The following is a 23077-nucleotide window of genomic DNA, read 5'->3' on the forward strand; positions in this document are numbered from 1 at the left end:
AATGCCCCTTAATGCTAATAATCATATTGTCATTGAGAGAGCTCAGTTGCCACAAGTATCTCAATATAATACAATGTATGTTCCCTATGTCCAGCTGAACGATTTACATACTGTACATATGTATAATGTATAGTAGCATGACACCATTAATTCAATTTCTAAATATATTCTTCCATAATATATTTATTTTTGTTAATATGTATGCGAGTTGGGGTGTTATAAATAGGATCGTATCCAACTTGGTGTCTATGCATTTTGGATGTATCTTAGTTACGCGTGACGTTGCGATCCTCACAGAAATGGTGGTGATATCTGGTGACTGTCTATTACTATACAGTGCGGTGGAATAAGTGTTGCCCCCCCCCCTATTAACTTGTTTATTTTAAGAATATAAACAAAACGCTCGAAAAGGTCGATTTTTAAACTAACCATAGTATATTATAGCATCAACGTTTCGAACTTTACGCGATCCCTCTTCAGGTGACAGGCATAACTTTCGATTTTTTTAAATAGGAAAGTACATCATGTGACACCTCATTTAAAAGCTCTTAAAATACTGATTTCAAAAATGTATAATACTTAATCCTGTTTGAGAGCGTAGGCGCAAAATTTCGGTCGAATTCTTTCTGAATGCAATAATTTTTTTCGAATCCTGAAAAAACTAATAAATATTTTTGAAAAATTTAAACGAATGAAATATTACAGTATTCTCGAGGGTCCAAAGTCCCTGAGAACTCTTATAATGTTTATTTTAATAAGTCACAGTGGTGAAAAAAGAGAAAATTTAGTGTGATTTTTAATTTCAAATATATCATTCAAAAAAACTTTTTGTTTATTCCAAGGGACTGTCAGCCCTCTGTAATAATCTAATCTTTGATTCTGCGTTTAAATTTTTCAAAAATACTTATTAGTTTTCTCAGAATTCGAAAAAAATAAATGCGCTTAAAAAGAGTTCGACCGAAATTTTGCTCCTACGCTCTCAAACAGGAATAAAATATTATACATTTTTGAAATCAGTATTTTAAGAGCTTTTAAATGAGGTGTCACATGATGTACTTTCCCATTTAAAAAAATCAAAGTTATGCCTGTCACCTGAAGAGGGATCGCGTAAAGTTTGGAACGTTGATGCTATAATATACTATGATTAGTTTTAAAATCGACCTGTCTGAGCGTTTTGCTTATATTCTTAAAATAAACAAGTTAATAGGAGGGGGGCAACACTTATTCCACCGCACTGTATAAACAATGGTGTTGTTCTGAAGCTATTTCCTTGTGGCATTTCTATAATTAAGTATTTTCTATGGGAAATAAGCCGCAATTTTACTAAAAAATGAATTTATTAACGTTTCGAAGCCCAAATCGGGTTTCGTTGTCAAAATACAAAATACTATTAAAATAAACAAAAATGTTGTTGCTAAGTAAAAAAAAATTCTAATAATTTATTTAATCTGACTCATTTATATTGGCAATTCAGACGTATATTATACATTTTAAAGTAGAAGACTTTAAAATGATATCGCCAATATTTATGAGTTGCGTTCCTGGGACGACTTTACTAAAAGATAGTTCATTCGATTACATGAAATCAATCCCAACTCAAGAATATCCGTCGCAAAAAAATCATAGCATGTGATCTGTATTTAAAAAGACAACCAAATGCAACGATGACAGTAAAATTCTCGCGTTAGAGATTCTATAGTAAATCACGAGGGAAAACCAGGAAAAAACCTCTTGATACTATCCCGACATCGTAAGTATTTGGTCTTACATTTAATTTACCTTCAAAAAACTAATACCAAATTCTGACTTTAATATGTTTAAATTATAAATAATATTAATAATACATAGATATACAATAAGTAATACTAAAATATAAAATTTGTACTAACTCGATATGTTATTGACTGACTAATAGTGGTATTTTCTTTCTCTATTGACTTCCTCTTTCAGTATGGGTAACCACATCCTACTGCATTCTACCGAGGAATTTGCGACACAATTTGTTTCATTTAGCATAATTAGAGCCGCTTCTTTGATTTTTCTCTTTTTACTATCTGATTCTTTCAGGACTATACTTGAATCTCCCCCACTGAACTCTGTGTTCATTATCCCATGCGTGTTGACATATCAAGACCATTAAACGTTAGAATAAGTGAACATCAGTCTTATATTAAAAATAGAGAATTTGATAGATCTCAAATATGTCAACACGCATGTTGAACATGCAGTTCATAATGAACATAGAGTTCAGTGGAGAGATTCAAGTATAGTCCTGAAAGAATCAGATAGTAAAAAGAGAAAAATCAAAGAAGCGGCTCTAATTATGCTAAATGAAACCAATTGTGTCGCAAATTCCTCGGTAGAATGCAGTAGGATGTGGTTACCCATACTGAAAGAGGAAGTCAATAGAAAGAAAATACCACGATTAGTAAGTCAATAACATATCGAGTTAGTACAAATTTTATATTTTAGTATTACTTATTGTATGTATATCTATGTATTATTAATATTATTTATAATTTAAACATATTAAAGTCCATAATTTTTTCCAGGTTTTCCCTCGTGATTTACTATGGAATCTCTAACGCGAGAATTTTACTGTCATCGTTGCATTTGGTTGTCTTTTTAAAGACAGATCACATGCTATGATTTTTTGCGACGGATATTCTTGAGTTAGGATTGATTTCATGTAATCGAATGAACTATCTTTTAGTAAAGTCGTCCCCGGAACGCAACTCATAAATATTGGCGATATCATTTTACAGTCTTCTACTTTAAAATGTATAATATACGTCTGAATTGCCAATATAAATAAGTCAGATTAAATAAATTATTAGAAGAATTTTTTTTACTTAGCAACAACATTTTTGTTTATTTTAATAGTATTTTGGATTTTGACAACAAAACCCGATTTGAGCTTCGAAACGTTAATAAATTCATTTTTTAGTAAAATTGTGGCTTATTTCCCATAGAATATACTTAATAAACAATGGTAATACATTTATATCTCCTTAACCGCTTAACGTGCTTACCCGAGTCAACTCGGTTTTAAACTACGTTTCTATTTTCGCTTAACAAAGTTAACTCTTGTTTAAAACATTTGTACGATATACAGGGTGTCCCGAAAAGATTGTTCATAAATTATACCACACATTCTGGGGTCCAAAATAGTTCGATTGGACCTAACTTACCTTAGTACAAATGTGCTCATAAAAAAAGTTACAGCCCTTTGAAGTTACAAAATGAAAATCGATTGTTTTCAATATATCGAAAACTATTAGAGATTTTTTTATTGAAAATGGACATGTATCATTCTTATGGCAGGAACATCTTATGGAACGTACACAAAAGTTTGGGGGGGGGGGTTTAAGGGAACAAAACCCCATAAAATTTTTATGGGGTGCACAAATTTCACTTTAATTTTTTTTAAGATGTTGCTGCCATAAAAATACCACATGTCCATTTTCAATAAAAAATCTCTGACAGTTTTCGATATATGAAAAAAAAATCGATTTTCATTTTGTAACTTCAAAGGGCTGTAACTTTTTTTGTGTGCACTATTGTATATAGGTAAGTGAGGTTCAATCAATCTATTTTTGACCCCAGAATCTGTGGTATAATTTATGACCAATCTTTTCGGGACACCCTGTGTAAGGCGCCTACGCGTTTTAACTCCTCTAGCGCTAAGTAACAGTATCCCCATTTGCATGGGCTCCCATACCTATGGGCAAGGGGGGCCGTGTCCCACCCTAGCTTTTCGGGTGCTTTAAACTATATATGGTTATCCAAAATATACGAAATGTAATCTGCAACATCTTCACGTCTGGCCCCCCAAAAAAATTTTATATGGGCGCCCGTGCCCACTTGTTTTCTCGTTTCTAATTTTAAACTTTCTACGATGACTGCCGACTGGGGTGGGATCACGATGAGTAGAATTCTATTTTGCTGCCGTCACGTTCTGCCCTGACTGTGACGTACCTCTGTGTGTAACCCCTTGTTTTAGAGTATATCACACTGTTAGCAATATTTAACATTATTATACTTGAATAATTGCGATTTTCTTCTCTTACTTGTAGTATTTTGTATGTAAAAAGTTACGACCGAGTAACTCGGGTGAGCGAAATGAGGGTATTTGTTATTTTATATTTTTCTAATAAAATATGCGTTTTTTTTACTTTAGTCTTTAAATTAAAGATTATATCTAGTGAAAATAGTCTTGCTCGTAGTTTATTTTACTGTAATAAAATAAATAAGTAATTTTTGACGTATTTTTGCAAATAAATGTGTGCGTTAAGCGGTTAAATGTGATAACTAGTCAGATAAATAAAAATATTTAATATTACTAACACATAATATGACCTAGCGATAACTCTGTGCCAAAAGGTGAAAGAAGTAATGATAAAATGCTTATAATGTAACATAATTTTAATTTCTTCATTTCTTTCTTCAGTTTATCTCATTTTACATTGAAAATTAGTTATCCACGAAAATCGTTTAAGGTAAACAGATATGTTATATAAGCGATCTAAGCGAAGTACTAGGAGAATAACGAAACATATTTTTAGGAAAACAGTTAAAAAAATCTGGTTTTGAAGGCGAGTGACGTAATATGGAAAAACTGAAAAAAAAACGGTAGTCCCGATCATTATATATAAAAAAAAATCGTTATATTAAAACACTACTCATGGAACTATACCGAAAAAATACCAACCTGGTCTGTATACTGCAAGTAGTATTGAATGTTAAGTGTTCAATATAAAAAGGTATAAAATTTTGAATAATTACGTCATATCTTAAGTTTTATATGTCCTTATATTTTTCATAAAGTACAAGGTTTGTTAATTAGAACATCGACGTGCACAGATGTGAATATATAGAAGTGTAATATATATCTGTATGCCGGAGGTAAAGGGCACTATGTCCATTTTTGCCAATAGTGGGATTATACTGCAGTTATAATGAGCTTTTAATTCTCCACACAGAGGTATAGAGCACTATGTCCTACTTTATAAAATAACAAAGATAAGCACTTTATAAAAAGTATCATGTCACATTTTGTTTAGAGGCAGAGGGCACCATGTGGACATGAAACCCTATACCTCTGTGTACATTGCTTTATAAATCCAGTATTAAACAAGCAGGGTAAAGTATTACACTTTACCCTGTAATGTTTGTCATGAAGGAGAAACAAATTAAAGTTTAACATTGTATAATGCATTTTTAGTAAACATCTAGTACCATGACCCAAAAGATCTTGAAGAGGTAAACAGCACTATGTCCACTAATTTGTGTTTTAATTTTTTTTTTATTAAAAATAAATCAAGTTTATTATCACAATATGTGTTTTAAATAATACAATTTTGAAAGTTAATAATCGGAAGAATAAATTAGACAAGGGATTATGACATAATGTGTATTAACATACATCCTGTGAATAAAGTAAACACAAAAATAAACTTAAAACGCTTCTCCTGTAAAATTACAAATTTGTGACATAGTGCCCTTTACCTCCGGCATATAGATATATAGACGTGCGAAAATACCGGGTGTCCACTTATATTTTCCCCCATTTTAACTGCCTATAACTTCTATACGGCTCAAGATAGAAATATGCGGTTTTCACTAAAATGTTTTATTTTAGTAAAAGTGTTGTTTGAATGGACTGAATTTTTTATATCGCTTGAAAGAAAAAATGACGGATTTCTGAAAAAAAAACGTTGTTGACTTTTTTTTTAACGGAACACCCAGTATGTTTTTTTGAAAATTGAAAGAACGGTCATTCACCTAGCCAGCGATATAAAGTTTTTAAAATCGGTTGTCAAATGACTGTGTAATTAATTTTAAAAATGAGAGATGCAATGTGGAAATCACATAACAGAATATTAATTTGCTTAGTTATTTTAACCATATACAGTCGGAAAAATGAAAGAATACCCATGAACGATCACATCAATCACTTATTTTGTATTTGCTATCTTTTTCTATAAAAAACGTTTGTTATTTATAGAAAAAGACAGCAAATACAAAATAAGTGATTGATGTGATCGTTCATGGGTATTTTTTCATTTTTCCGACTGTATGTATTATGTTAATTAGTTATGTGATTTCCACGTAGCATCTCTCATTTTAAAAATTAATTACTCAGTCATTTGACAACCGATTTTAAAAAACTTTATATCGCTGGATAGGTGAATGACCGTTCTTTCAATTTACAAAAAAATATGCTGGGTATTCCATTAAAAAAAAGTCCACAACGTTTTTTTCAAAAATCCGCCATTTTTTTGTAATGGAAAGTGATATAAAAATCCAATCCATTCAAACAAAACTTTTACTAAAATAAAACATTTCAGCGAAAGCCGCATATTTCTATCTTGAGCCGTTTCGAAGTTATAGGCAGTTAAAATGGGGAAACATATAAGTAAACACCTGGTATATAACAGTGGGTCAAATCTGGCTAATAGGGCGGATATTGCAACGATTTGTATCTACACATAGCACTTATTTTCGAGATGCGTGAGAGGATGCGTTTTCTTGACGAAATACCAAGAAATTTTTCATCTTTCATTAGTTAAAACATTCCACCACGTGTATCATCATGATTTAAAAAACATTAATATTTTCATACAGTTTATAATACTATTTAAAGATACTCTCTTCTGGCTATGATCTGCTTATGAAAGATATTATAATGCGACCTTTTTTGTTTAAATTGTAGGATTCTTTTTAGTTTTTTTTTTATAAACGAATGGACTATAGCAAGAGTTGTGACATATGTCTAAGAAACTTAAACAACTATGTATTGCTGATTTAGGATGCGGGGGTAAACGAGGAGGATACAGGAACTTATCGCAATGTTATATAAAAAGTACATACTTTATGATTAACGAGTAGCAATTATGTATTTATCAAATAAACATAAGAACCGTATGCGTTTTATTTCAAGGTTTATGTGAAATTACTATCAAAATATACATTACAAAAAAGCCAACAACAAATATATATAGAGTGGGCCAAAGAAAAGAGTCCACCTCGATATTTGGCAGTATTTCTTAGATTTTAAGGAAGTGACGAAACAGGTCGAGTTTTGATCTAAGGGGGACACATTTTTAAGGTACATACATGTCATTTGTCAACCCTCTACCTGCCACTTCCCCCACCCCTTATTTTTAAATAGGGAATAGGGGTTGTGTGCTATCATTTGAAAGGTTATTAAATTCAGGGTGCCCAAGAAAAAAATTTTTAAATTAAATTAATTGACACAAAAAGAAGAATGTATGTAATTTATTTAATTACATACATTAACATACATTCTACTGCTGTCACAAAACAGAAAAAAATGTTTTTTGATAAATAAACATTGCTTTTTGCTTAATTTCAATTTTCAAGTTGCCACCCATCTGCCTCTTGGTAGGTTGAATATTGAATTTAAGCAATAAACAATGTTTATTTATCAAATAAACATTTTTTTTCTGTTTCCTGTCAGTAGTAGAATGTATTTTGAGTTAAATAAATTGTATACATTCTTCTTTTTGTGTCAATTAATTTAATTCAAAATAATTTTGCTTGGACACCCTGTATAAATAATTATGTCAATGTTCTTCTTCTTCTTCAGCCTGTGTTCGTCCACTGCTGGACATAGGCCTATTCCATTTGCTTCCATCGATTTCTACTCTTGGCAATTCTCATCCACTGTTTGCCCGCGACTTGTTTGATATCATCTGCCCACCTCTTCTGCGGTCTGCCTACTAATCGCCTGTTCTCTCTTGGTCTCCAGTTTGTTAGTCTCTGTGTCCATTTTTCGGGATTATCTCGGGCAACATGTCCGACCCATTGCCACTTGAGCCTTGCTATACGTTCTGCGACATCAGTAATCTTTGTTCTTTCACGAATGTCGATATTTCGAATTTTGTCTCTCAAACTAATCCCTAGCATGGCCCTCTCCATCGCTCTTTGAGTTGTACTGAGCTGCTCTAAGGTTTTCTTTGTAAAGGCCATGGTCTCCAGTCCATATGTAGTTACAGGCAAGATACATTTGTCATAAACTCTTCGTTTTAGACACATTGGTATATCTCTATTCCTCAAAATAAAGCTTAACTTGCCGAAAGCTACCCAAGACAATTGTATGCGTCTTTTTATTTCGGCTATTTGGTTTTCTTTGCCGATTTTAATGGTATGTCCAAGATATATAATATATAGTGGTCTACATTTTCAAGACTGACGTTGTCAATAACAAGATTAGTTTGTACATTACTCATTATTTTTGTTTTCTGAAGATTCATTTTGAGACCTATTTTATTTGACTGCTGGTTTAGTTCCTTCATCATTTGCTCCAGTTCCTTGATATCTGTACTGAATAATACTATGTCGTCCGCAAACCTCAAATGACTCAAATGTACACCATCAATGTTTAGACCTTTTTCCTCCCAGTCCAGCTGTTTGAATACATTTTCCAATGCTAAGGTAAAAAGTTTTGGTGAAATAGTATCACCTTGTCTAATACCTTTACCAAGGCGTATTTTTTCGGTTTTTTGGTCTTCATTGATTTTGATGTGGAATGTGGCCTGTTCATAAATGTTTTTAATGAGTGTAGTGTACCGTGAGTCTATTCGAGCATCCCTGAGGGCTGACAAAAAGGACCAGGTTTCAATACTATCGAAAGCCTTGTGAAAGTCAATAAATGCCATATGTAAGGGTACATTATATTCTGTGGTTTTTTCTACCAGTGTTCTGACGGTTTGTAAGTGATCGTTAGTACCAAACCCTTTTCGAAATCCCGCCTGTTCAACCGGTTGATATAAATTAAGTTTTTGTGTTATGCGGTTGGTTATTATTCTTGTTAGCAATTTGTATAAATGTGACAACAAACTTATAGGCCTGTAGTTTTCAATATTAGTATTGTCTCCTTTCTTGTGTAAAAGTATTATTTCGGCGTTTTCCCACAGATTGGGTATTCTTTTCTCTATCAGACACCTATTCAGCAAGACTTCTACAACCTCTACAACGGTGTTGCCACCCATTTTTAACATTTCAGACGTTATATGATCCTCGCCAGGAGCTTTTTATTCTTCATTTGCTGTAAGGCATGTCTAATTTCCGAAGAAGTTATTTTAGGGAGAGTTTCCGAGCCGACGTTTAGAATTGTTCTATGGTCTGTTCCGGGGTTCTGTATAGTGGATGTATAAAGATTCTTGTAGAACGTTTGTATTTCCTTCAGTATTTGAGTTTTTTCTGTCACCGTATTCCCCTGTTGGTTTTTGATTTTAGTTATCTTCGATTTTCCTTTAGTTAAATTTGATTTCAATACTCTTATGTTGCTATTGCCTTCGATGGTTTGCAATATTTGTTTTGTTTTTTAAGCCCGCAGGTCTGACCTTATGCTCTTTTTAACTTTATTGTTGATAGCCTTATATTCTGGTAATTCTTTAGATGTTCTTCTTCTTTCTATACCATTAAATCCAGTGTTGTTTGTTTAAGTTTCGTTTTTCTCGGATTTTTATTTTTACCACAGATCTTTCTTGTAGTTGATGTTATGTCATTCGTTAATTTTTGTGTTATTTCATTTATATCTTTCGTGTTGAATACTGGTAAAGGCCCTAGTTTCTTTTTTAGTTCACTTTGATATTCCTCTTGATTCATTTCGAGTGCTTCTATGTTTGGTAATTTATCCTGTGTTAATAATTTTCTTCTATCGAATTTCGTATTTACTTCTATTCGCACCCTAACTAATCGATGGTCACTACCAGTGTCGACAGAATTTAGTACAGTAACATATTTAGCAATGTTTTTGAAGTTAGAGAGTATAAAGTCAATTTCATTCTTTACTTGGCCGTCTGGGCTGTGCCACGTCCATTTTCTCTGCATCTTTTTCTTGTAGAATGTGTTTAAGCAGAATAGCTTTTCTTTGCTGAGGAAGTTTGCGAGCATATCACCCCTGTGATTTCTACTTCCCAGTCCAAAATTTCCGATATATTCGTTGTCGTTGTTATTTTCGTTCTTTCCTATTTTAGCGTTGAAATCTCCCGTAATTATTACGTAATATGTTTTCTCTAGGTTTCTGGCTCTTGTAATGTCTTCATAAAGTTGTTCTAACTCTTCATCATCTGCAGAAGAAGTTGGCGCATAACAATGGATTATTTGAATGCTGTATCTACAATTTAGTTTTATTACCAGATAGATAACTCTATTAGAAATCGCTTGGAATTTAGTTACCAAGTTTTCAATTCTTTTATGTACCAAAAAATGCCAATGTTATTATTACTGAATAGAGAATTAAATAACCTATTCCCTATTTAAAAATAAGGGTGGGGGAAATGGAAGGGAGGGGGTTGACAAATGACAGACGTATGTACCGTAACAATGTGTCCCCTTAGATCAAAAATCGACCTGTTTCGTCATTTCCTTAAAATCTAATAAATACATACTGCCAAATATCGAAGTGGACTCTTTTCTTTGACCCACTCTGTATAAAAGCCTTGTAGTAAGGAGTAAGAATAGGAAAGAAAAGTTTCTTTAACATATATTTTATTACGTGTCTGACGTAATATATTTGATTACATATCTATTTTTCTTTGAAACATTCTTCACTTTGTGACGTAGGCTATCAGCTATGTCGCCACATTTTAAGGGGTACTCTTGGAGGCCGGGTGCCTTTTGGTCTCTGCCTTTCCCATTGTATATTTTTTATTTTGCAGGTATATTTGGTTATTTGATAACTAGTTATAACTCGATCTCTCGTTTTCCCAGGAATTGAACTCAACGCTGTCATTTCCGATTCTCCAAATATTATTTTTGTTTCTGCTATGTTTGCTCTCGTTTCTACTGCGTATGTCATTATTGGCCTTACACATGATATATTATACTGAGCGTCCATAAAGTAACGCATAAATTCATTATTCCGTAAACCGGCGACTTTCAGAAAAAATCCCGAAACAAGTCGATTTTTATTTTTAAATGATTTTTTTGGCATATAGGTATATCATACTAGTGACGTCATCCATCTGGGCGTGATGACGTAATCGATGATTTTTTTTAAATGAGAATAGGGGTCATGCGATAGCTCATTTGAAAGGGCATTCAATTCTCTATTCACTAATATAAACATTAACATAATTATTTATACAGGGTGTCCAAAAAAATTTTTTTTAATTAAATTAATTTGAGACAAAAAGAAGAATGTTTATAATTTATTTAATTCAAAATACGTTTTACTGTTGTCAGAAAACAGGAAAAAAATGTTTATTTGACAAATAAATATTGCTTTTCGCTTAAATTCAATGTTAAACTGCCACCCACTTGTCTCCTGACAGTTTGAACATTTCGCTTAAGCTAAAATCAATGTTTATTTTTCAAATAAAATATTTTTCTGTTTTCTGACAGCAGTAAAATGACATACATTCATCTTTTTGTGTCAATTAATTTAATTAAAAAAATATTTTTTGGACACCCTGTATAAATAATTATATTAATGTTTATATTACTGAATAGAGAATTAAATACCCTTTAAATGAGCTATCACATGATCCCTCTTCTCATTTAAAAAAATCATCGATTACGTCATCACGCCCAGATTGATGACGTCACTAGTATGATATATATGCCAAAAATCGTATTTTAAAAATCAAAATCGACCTGTTTCGGGATTTTTCCTTAAAGTCACCGGTTTACGAAATATGTAATGAATTTATGCGTTACTTTATGGACGCACTGTATATACATCCTCTCCTACCTAATCATACATTCGTTTTCTTCCAAATGTCATCCTTTAAACATCCTGATATAATCCCTTTTATAGCGTAAAACGCCTTCGGGCTCCCTGTATCCAAGCCTGTCCATCCCGCTAGCCGTTTTTACTTACATATCTTTCTAGCATTCATTGTATTTTTTTAAATTTTATCTTTTTCTAAGTCCTGATTTCAAGGCAATTCTGTATTTCCTATGCATAGTTCCTTTTTCCCTTGTGCGATCACTATCTGATCGTCTGCATATTGTAGCGTATAGAGATTTGTATCCCGGTATAGAATTCGTTATGAGTCAAAGCTTTCTTAAGAACAACCCCTCTGTCTCTAGCAGCTTTTTTCCATGCTTTAACTCCAATAGATTTTACACCATTCTCTTGTTGTGAAAGCTTAGTCTCTGCGTTCTTCTGGCTCGTTGTCCCACCGGCCCTCTTCGGTCAAAAACTTTGACTGTTGCACCTTCCGCTCGCCTGGGGCCTGATTCTAATTCATTTCGATGTCGCAATTTAATTTCGACTCCGCCATGACAGAGGCAATTTATAGCGAGTCTTATTCATTTCGATATTAGTTCCAACTGAGGATATTAACGTTATCATTTTGACACTGTTCAGAATTTGGGTTGGTTCTCCTGTTTATTGGATTTATTGGCTATGCAACCACCGCAACGTTTGTTGATAGTCTGGTCAAATTATCGAAAAAATGTCATTTTGGGAAAAGTAATTTACCAGCTATTTTATTGCTAAAATCGAATCTTAAGATTGCAATATGGGGTATGGCAAGTCCGCAGAAAGTGTGTTATTTTATTTATAAACAAATTAGCACTCCTAAATCTTCTTTTTTTTTTCAATTAGTGCTCTGTAACTCCTAAGATTTTCCTTTAAACCAAAAACACTCAAATAAAAATTCACCGCAATTTAGTTCTGCACATAGTTATTTTTTTTTCCGATTTCCCCCAACCAACATTTTACTCGGAAAATCCGAGTTTTCCCAAAAAATCTGCAATTTTCAATTAAAATTTTAGGAAAGTAATTATTTATCAATAATTAAATAAATTGGTGACATGAAAGATTTTTTTATAGTAGATTATATATCAGGAGGCCGGCGGCAATCTAACCAATAGTTTAGCAATAATTAAAATGTTAATTAAAAAAATTCGGTCGAAATAATACCCAGAAAGATACACCAGAATAACTATGATTTTCGTATAACAAAGCACTATACCTATTCAACGTACTTTACAGAATTGAAATTGGACTATTTGAGCGGTCTCAGGAATGTTATAAAGAAACAATTTTTTGGCTTATAAACAAATGGAACTCCTCAGAAAATATCAAATTAAATTAAATTAGGTTAACGCTGTTGAAAAGGGCACGGCTTCTTCTTCGAAGAAAAAAAAATCGAATTGAGTGGTTCCAGGTATAACCGGTCAAATTTGACCGGATTTGCGACAGAGTTATAAACAACAGGATTTCAATCTTTGAACCATTACCTTTTTATTCCGGTCCTCTTTGTACATACAAATTTTCATATCTTCAACACACTCATAACAAAAAAGATTTATGTCAATAAGTTATTTAATTATTGATAAATAATTACTTCCCTAAAATTTTAGTTGAAAATTAAAGAATTTGTTTGGAAAACCCGAATTTTCCGAGGAAAATTTCCGCCGAAGGAAATCGAAAAAAAAAATATCTATGTGCAGAATTAAATAATTACAGTGAATTTTTATGTGAGTGTTTTTGGTTTAACGTAAAATCTTCCGAGTTACAGAGCAATAATTGAAAAAAGATATCGGAGCTCTAATTTGTTTATAAAGCAAATAGCACACTTTCTGCGGACTTTGCATAGCTATATTACTAATATATGAAATCTTAAGATTTGATTCCAGCATGTCCAACAATTAAATAGCTGGTACATAATTTTCCTTGTTTTATACTAATTTTCCCAGATTATTACCTTACATCTTTTATTATTATATTTCAATTATTATATTTCTATTATTATATTTAATAATATTAATTATTTTTATTAATATTAATTAATTATTATTTAATATTTAATTATTATATTTCTAATTTGATACTATTCCATCTAATTCCTCCAAAACCAGCAAATTTCCATAAAACCCAGCCATATTAATACCTATTGCTTTAGTTTTCCTTGCAAGAAACAAACAACACACACCTCCTAAACTAACCTAACCTCGCTTTCGGTCATTCATTCATGTCCGTGTCACAATAATTGAGACTCGAAATTATAATATCAACCACTTTTTTGGAGTCGCAATTAATTTCGATAAGTCGCTATTTTGTGACATCATTTCGTTAGTTCAACTAAAATCCACAAGGCTCGCACAGTCGCATTTCAACGTCGCCATAATGATTGCGACTTGTTTCGAGTCGAAATATGAATTAGAATCAAGGCCCTGATTACATCTAAGACGTGCTAACTTAATGGATTTTACAACGTCAGGTTCTCAAACACTTCTATACAAGTAAAAGCAGTAACGCTTGCTCCACAAACCTTGCTTTTATTCATCCGTAATATTCCTCTTAACAGTTCTTGGTCATTTCTAAACAACCTACAGTAGGAAGGCTAGATATCGAGGGAAAGCAAGTAGAAACAGTGAATAACTACAAATATCCAGGAACCTGGGTAAATGAAAACATGACCAAGGTAGAGAAATCAGAACACGAATTGAAATTCCAAGGTAGAGAAATCAGAACACGAATTGAAATTGCAAGACAAGCATTTACAAAAATGAAAAAAATGTTTGTTAATCGAGACCTTCCTCTGGAGCTGAGGATAAGAGCCTTGAGATGCTACGTGTTCTCGACTTTGTTGTATGAAATGAAAAGCTGGACACTAAAAGTGGATAATATAAAGAATTTGCAAGCATTTGAGATGTGGCGCTATATAAGGATTTTGAAAATACCATGGATCCAACGAGTTACAAATGCAGTGTTAAGAAGGCTACAAAAGGAATGCGAGGTCATAAAGAACATCAAAACAAGAATGCTGGAATATTTAGGCCACAGTACCAGAGGTGCGAAATATAAGATATTAAGACTCATAATGCAAGGTAAAATTATGGGTAAAAGATCCATGGAAAAACGAAGAATTTCCTGACTGAAATTGTATGCCTTAAGTTTTACCTGAGTGGTATTGTTGCAGCTCAGTAGATCTTTTCAGAGCAGCCGGAAATAAGGTACAGATAGCTGTGATAATAGCCAACCTCCGATAGGACAAGGAACTACAAGAAGAAGAAGAAGTCACGTATATGTTCCTTTTTCGAGTTTCGTAATACTTCCCATAGTTTTAATATCAGAACAGTATCAACTGGTTTTTTCAGATCTACTTTAAACAAAGAAACTAAAAAAATATTGAAGAAAAGAAAATTCTATATGTATATGAAAAGCATGAACATAATGCAGATATGTGGGAAGAAACATAATATGCACAAATACATAGGAGGAATAAGAAAATTTGAATATTTGAAGCTATTGAAATCTTAAGGAAAAATACCCACGAAAAAGTCCAGATACAATACGTATCAGAAGAAAAGTGGGAAGAATACCAGAAAGAACTGCTATCAGAAAACTGCCCAGATTGCATATAGACAGATACAGAACATGTCATTGTAGTACACTTATGGAGCAAAGAATTGGGTAAAAAAACAAACGAACCAGGTAATTACAGCAACCGAAATGTGAGTTAATGGGAAGAAGCTGTAGACTGTAGAGTAACAAATTAAAATAAAATAATTTATTTTCCATTATACAGTGATGAGCGCGCTAATAACCGGCAAAATAATGTAAAAGATGGAAAACATACTGTTGTGAGATAAAAAGAGATGAAACTTGTAGAGGTGAGAAATTTAACGATAGAAACCTATAAATTTACATTATATTGATTCTTTCCCAACTTTAGACGTATCAGAGGAGTTTGGAAATTTTACCACTGCGACAGTGACAGTATCAGTTGACATACTCATCTGCTACGTATAAAGATAGGAAAGAATATAATGTAAATTTTTCTATTCTCATACTATACGCTATGAGCTCGTAGGTAGAGGGGATAATTAAAAATTCGCGAGCGCCAGTAGTGACAAGTCTGTAAAACTTTTACTGGAAATTTGACGTTCTGCATTAAGAGTTACATATAATTTTTACTAAATGTCTCACGAAAGTTGTTTATTAAAGAGTGCCAAAATACTGGTTACAATAGTAACTGTGTATTCGACAGATTTCGTGTCGCTAAGCATAAAGTTACATTATTTGCGAGGGCCGAAAGTTCCTTAGAATAAACAAAAAGTTTCTTTTGAATGAAATATGTATTTGAAATTAAAAATCAGACTAAATTTTCTCTTTTTTCCACCCCTGTAACTAATTAAAGTAAACAGAAATTTTCAGGGACTTTTGACCCTCCATAATAATGTAGTCTTTCATTCTGCGTTTAAATTTTTCAAATATAGTTATTGGTTCTCTCAGGATTCGAAAAAAAGTAATGCATTTAAAAAGAGTTGGCTCGAAATTTTACGTTTACGCTCTTAATTAATTATTTAAGTGCAATAAATGCATAAGTTAATATTTAGGAAATATTATACTACACTGAGCGGCACAAAAAATGGCCAGTCCACAAAATGGGTAATTTTTGATGTCGTAAATTTTCTAAATCTGTTGTCTGATTTAAGTGAATTTTTTAACATTTTATAACCTTATTCTTTAACAATATCGCTGTAATAAAATTATTGCTAGACAGGTAAATGATCATTGTATACCGGGTGTACCAATCAAACTGTGTCTTATTCTCAAAGTTCACCACACCCTGTGTAATATTCTATCATATAATAAAATATTGAAATTAACACCCAACTATAGCCGCAGGTTTTCTTAACATTCTGTTTTTGATTCATTCGCTTATGTTGGATAATAAAAAAGTTAGGTACTTTAACAACTAGCCATGTTCTTCATTAATACAGGGTGTTTCTAAATAAGAGAGACAAACTTTAAGGGGCAAATCTGCATAAAAAAATAATGGCAGTTTGCTTTATAAACACATGTCGGTAAATGCTTCGTTTCCGAGATACTGGATGTTGAATTATTTTCTTACAAACTGACGATTTATTTATTGCTCTAAAACCGGTTGAGATATGTAAATGAAATTTGGTAGGTTTTAAGATACAGTTATTGCACATTTTTTGACATGCAATTAATGATTTTATATTCTCCATTGGCGCGCATACGGGTAATACGACGGGTAATATTACCCGCATGCACGCCAATGGTGAATATAAAATTCTTAGTTGTATGTCAAAAAATGTATAATAACTGTATCTTAAAACCTACCAAATTTCATTTTCATATCTCAACCGGTTTTAGAGCAATAAATAAATCGTCAGTTTGTAAGAAAATAATTCAACATCCAGTATCTCGGAAACGAAGCATTTGCCGACATGTGTTTATAAAGCAAACTGCCATTATTTTTTATGCAGATTTGCCCCTTAAAGTTTGTCGCACTTATTTAGAAACACCCTGTATTAATGAAGAACATGGCTAGTTGTTAAAGTACCTAACTTTTTTATTATCCAACATAAGCGAATGAATCAAAAAACAGAATGTTAAGAAAACCTGCGGCTATAGTTGGGTTTTAATTTCAATATTTTATAAATGCTAGAATATTACACAGAGTGTGGTGAACTTTGAGAATAAGACACAGTTTGATTGGTACACCCGGTATACAATGATCATTTACCTGTGTAGCAATAATTTTATTACAGCGATATTGTTAAAGAATAAGGCTATAAAATGTTAAAAAAATCACTTAAATCGGACAACAGATTTAGAAAATTCACGACATCAAAAATTACCCATTTTGTGGGGTGGCCATTTTTTGTGCCGCTCAGTGTATAATTATATTAAATTATTAAAATTTTTTGCATAATTAATTTTTTCTAATATTAGCTGTCAACATAAACTTCAAAAAGATAAGCAAAATCTCAAAAATAATCATAATGAATAATAAATTCTGTTCTTACTGATATTAATTATCGATTACAATCCAATAGGGCTTTTCATTCACAGTCATTTGTTTCGAGCTTCTGTCATGTGTCACATAATATTAATATATCTACGTCATACGTTATTGGTATATACCAATGATACAAACCAAAGACGTATGACGTAGATATATTAAGATTATGTGACATGACAGAAGCTCGAAACAAATGACAATCGATGAAAAGCCCTATGACTTCTTTACGTTGTAAATATTACACGATAAGAATTAAATAATAAGTTTGAAACAATTATTATTTGTTTATATCCTTTCCTCTTTCAATTTCAGGTCGAAACAGGAACACTAGTCATCCGTTAGATGGCGATACCAGCCATACCAGCGAAACTCATAGAGGATAGGCAACACTGTTTTTCTTTCCAGCGAAATTTCCGGCGAAAGTTATACTAGTAATTCGTTAGGTAGGTGGCGATACCAGCGAAGCTCATAGCGCATAATATATCAATTATGATTCCACTGTCACAGTGTCACATAATATTAATATATTTACGTCATACGTCTTTGGTTTGTATCATTGATATATGCCAATAACGTATCACGTAGATATATTAATATTATGTGACACATGACAGAAGCTCGAAACAAATGACTGTGAATGAAAAGCCCTGTAGAATCGCGATATGGCATTCGCGATGAAGGTGGCACACACGTAGTGACCAATGGCGAGTCAGATACATACGCTTTGACAGTTCTCAATATGTAAACAAACTGACAAACTACTTAATTTATTTGCGTTACAAAATTAATAAATTTGAATATATTTTTTGTTGTGAATGATTATGCAAAAAATCGTGTATACCACTTGCATTTAATTATCATTATGAAGCTCGTACTCTATACGAAACTCGCCGCTAGGCGGCTCGTTTTGTATCCCTCATACTGTCTTCATAATGCCCACCATTAAATTTTCCACCTCTACTAGTTTTATCTCACAACTTATTATGTTTTACATCTTTTGCGTTATTTTGCCGGTTATTAGCGCGCTCATCACTGTATTATAATTCTTCGAGGTAACAAACCTTTCTACTTGGGGCAACTCTTCAATTTTATCTTAAAAAAAATTCAATCAAGCTATTTTAATAAATATTATTCTTGCTCTAATAAAATTTTATTTTTTGATTTTTAATAGTTTTTCCTCTCACAAATTTATACCATCATGCAACTACAATTTTGTTATTTAAATCTAACCTACATTTACACGATTTTTTAAAATTGTGTAATTCTACATTATTTGTATGCCTGCTACACTTATTCACAAGCTCAAGAACAGCACTTTTTCTTCTATCAGTGGGAAGTAATATTGGTTGCTCCTTTTTGTACTTCTTTTCCTGGAACTTTCCATAAATTTCTTTTAATATGCAAGAACATAGCAAATCCATTTAATTCACATGTAAGAACGCATATATTATAAAGAACATGCAGTAAATTTTTAACCAGACGATAACCAGCAAGGATTACTGAGCAGCTCTGTTCGGTAACCTTTTAGCGAAGATAAGTAACCATCACACGGAAGAAAGCAGTATTTATTAATTACTTCATAATTAATTCTCATTTATATTATCCCACCTAATTTTCTGTTTTAATTTTGAGTTTAATATACTATATATCCGGCAAAGGGCATGATAAAATGTGTATTGGACGTATATGAGCTAATATAACTAAGGTATTTGGGAAAAGAAACAGGAATCAGCTCGGAGTCATAACCGGCTTTCTTAATGGGACTGCGCCAATCATGACATACGATGGGAATATTTCATGGAGACTAAGTTGCAGACTCTGTAGTAGAGAACCTGAAACAGTCAGCCATACCCTACATGCTTGCGAAAGCATTAGATGGCAGGTGGCAACCCTTTTTGGAGACTACCAAGTGACTCTAAAACGTATGGTACAAGCTAGTACAAGGCTTCAGAATTTTGGAATGGTTATCATAAATAATTAAAAGATGTACAATAAGCCAACTGGCTGCAGTATGATCGATTTCTACCAGATGGTTACCGAAAAAAGTCAATTTTTACCAATTTTTTTTTTACAACCCTGCACTTAAAAAGCAGAGTTAAAGGGATCTATAAGCATAAACCCTAATTTTTTAATGAAACGATACTAAAATACATCTAAATACTACTACTACTACTACTACTACAAAATTGTTATACAGTAACCGCCACCCTACTACACATATATGTAGTAACATTGAGCTATTACAGTCCTGGACCCTTCACTTGTTGCAATGTTTATTTTTATGTCTAGTCTAGCGACGTTTAGAACGTTAGAAGATGTATAATATTAGCATAGAAGGTTGACAATTAATAGATCAGCTGTATTTGACAGTCATTTTGTTAAAGTTATAAAAGTTTTAAAGTATTGTAATATTCTTGGTGTTTGAATAAAGTTATTTTAAAGAAGAGTAACAATATACCCTATTCTACGAACTTACGCCTGTTCTGGATTACTTCGACAACGAATATTTTACTGTGAAAAATAAGAAGAAGAAAGTAAATTGCAAATTACATTGTTGTTTATTGGAATAATTATTAGCGCCATTTACTTCCGTACTTGCTATGTTGCACAGTAAAATATTCGTTATCGAAGTAATCCAAAACAGGCGTATGTTCATGGAATGGCCTATACTATTAATTAGGTAAAAACAAAATAAGTTATCAATCGAAGTTTTGTTTACAACCTCCCGAGATTTAAAAAAATTATAAATCATACAGGATGCCGAGGAAATTAAGATGAGAGAATTTTAAATAATTCACAACCCATCTGCTCAGCGTGGTAAAAGTTCCAACAAGAAAGATTCCTTAGTACTCAACAAAAGAGTAAATGAATTAAAATGTATAAACATTTTCAATTTCTTTGCAACACGAAAATGCAGCAGCTGCATAATACTCTGGTTAAATCGGAGAGTGCAGCAAGAGTCTATACCGGTTTCGGAGGTTTTTTACTCCTCATCAGTAGTCCCATATCCTCTTTACCAAACTCTATACCAAAGAAAGTATTCCACCTGTTGTCAATCTGGTGGTATGGGAACGATATTTATTGTCGTTTTCTGTGCTACTTCGATTGATAACTTATTTTGTTTTTCGGTAGATGGCTCTAGTGCATCCGTGACATTTCGTTTTTGCAATTCGGAAGGGCCCAAAGTATGATGCCTGAAGAAATCGGAGAGAAGAGGATATGGGACTACTGATGAGGAGGAAAAAACCTCCAAAACCGGTATACTCTTCCTGCACTCTCCGATTTAACCAGAGTATTATGCAGCTGCTGCATTTTCGTGTTGCAAAGAAATTGAAAATGTTTACACATATTAATTATGTATTTTTTGTATGGAAAAACAATTATTTTGAATTGTTTCTTGACAGTAACATGACAGATATGAAAGTCACACCTGCGAACGGACCGGATTAGCCCATAAGCATTGCAATTAGGTACCTACCATGTATCTAGTAGCGTGGCGCTTACTGTATATGTAATAACTACTGAAGTGTTTTTATTAGTGACAAACATATCATAACAAGAAATAGACACTCACTTCCTAATACAGCTGAGTTAACTTGGTTGTAGGCTCTCCTTAATTTTTCTTCATCTAAAATGGGTGGTGGTCTAGTTTGAATGATATCGGGTGGATGAGTTATGGGTTCGACACCACAATAGTCTTCCGTCAAATTAGCTAAAATAAAGAAATGGAGTTTCATTAATATTTTTTTTTTAATTATTCGCGGTGTGCAAGTACTTGGATGGGATACGAGAAACGATCGTGCGCGAATAGCAGAGAAATCTTGCAACTTTCTTAAATAATTCATATTGTCAAATTGACGTATATTTCATACCTACTGTCATTGAAGAAGAAAAATTATGTGTTGCTCACAATATTGATATGATATGCAATTATTATATAATTATATATTAAATTAATTGTATTTTGCTTGCAGTACTGCATTTTAATAATTAATTTTATTTACTACACAATTGTTTACCTTTTAATAAAATAAACTAAATCTTACTTTTTCTTCTTATAATTTTCTTTGGGCTACGGCCTTGACAATTATCCAGGACCAATATGATTGGCCAATATAATTAAAAGTGCGAAAAAAGTTGCCAAGCTATGAAACCAGATGTCGCTTTTCCGAACTTGCACGGTCCCAATAGGAATTATATACGGAACTATTACTGTCATCATTATAGCATTCTTAACTCCTCTAGACCGGTGCCAAGCCTTAGGTCTCAGCAAGTAAGAAATAGGAAAGGAAAAGGGATATAGTACTAACACCCCTTTAACAATCCAGAATTTATCTGGTTCTTATGATAGCACCCTGTAACGACGGCTGCTTTTCGACAATACAGTCCACTCAATACCGAAGGGTGGAAGACCGACACAGGGAAGACTGATCTCATAATTCGAGGTAGACAATTGGGCTGTGGAAGGAAGGTATAAAGAAATACTTATAACAATTATAATAAATTAGAAATTGCAAAATAATAAGGGAGTTCATAGAAAAGATGGCAACAGAATACAGAGTGATTGATTAGTAAGCTCAATAGATCCGCTATAGTAATAGATAGCAATAATATAATAATATCGTATGGCATTTTTGCCGGGGAGATCCTTTCGGATAGTTCCAGCGCCAATTACATCTTTAACCCTGTTTTAAGTAACTAGTGTCGATGTACACTAGCCCAGGGGGACCGACGGCTTAACGTACTCTCCGAGGCACGGTGAGACGGCTCGTGTCATTATTGGAAATGAAAATGGTTTGTCTTTGACAGGGATCGAACCCACGTACACTGGCGTATGAGGCCAGCGATTATGCCGTTACTCCACGGCCGCTCCGTATAGATAGCAATAAAAGTCAATAACCAAAATTGTAGCCAACTTTGAGCTTCACATTACAAAATTAGTTAGAAGATTACAGGTTGTTCGATAACACAGTGGCAGACCAAACTTACGTTTTTTTTTAAATGGAACACCCTATATTTTATTTTATATTCGAAATCCTGTTAACTTCTCCTTCACAAAAATATAAAGTTTTGTTATGTTATACAGGGTATTTACAAAGTTATAATCAATTTTTTATGAAAATCGTAACAAGTTCAACTTCCTGTATAAATAAAAATAAGAACAACAGAAATGGTTTATTGATGCCATATTTTTTTATTTCTTGTGAAAATTTTCAAGAATTATCGACATTGCTAATTTTCTTTATATCAAATACAGGGTGAGTCAAAACGCAAGTACATTATTTTCTCAGTAATGTTAAATGGAACAC

General features: G+C 32.7%; 1 protein-coding gene and 1 long non-coding RNA gene across 4 annotated transcripts in view; one reads left to right on the plus strand and one right to left on the minus strand.

Moving 5' to 3' along the window:
* LOC114324520 (neurexin-4) overlaps window positions 1-23077 on the minus strand; it is a 167677-nt gene that overhangs the window by 13230 nt on the left and 131370 nt on the right. For 2 of the 3 annotated variants that reach the window (XM_028272379.2, XM_028272380.2), the window contains exon 19: window positions 21343-21480. In XM_028272379.2, coding sequence (XP_028128180.1) covers window positions 21343-21480 — 138 coding nt within the window. Of the gene's footprint in view, window positions 1-18896; window positions 19145-21342; window positions 21481-23077 lie in introns of those variants that run through there. The other variant, XM_050654017.1, reaches the window with a different exon arrangement.
* On the plus strand, window positions 4379-6927 carry LOC114324521 (uncharacterized). The gene is made up of 3 exons (XR_003651550.2): window positions 4379-4499; window positions 4566-4763; window positions 6716-6927. It is a non-coding gene; the product is annotated as an uncharacterized LOC114324521 (long non-coding RNA).

This window comes from Diabrotica virgifera, chromosome 6 (genome assembly GCF_917563875.1).
Source record: "Diabrotica virgifera virgifera chromosome 6, PGI_DIABVI_V3a".
In the NCBI taxonomy this organism is placed as follows: domain Eukaryota; kingdom Metazoa; phylum Arthropoda; class Insecta; order Coleoptera; family Chrysomelidae; genus Diabrotica; species Diabrotica virgifera.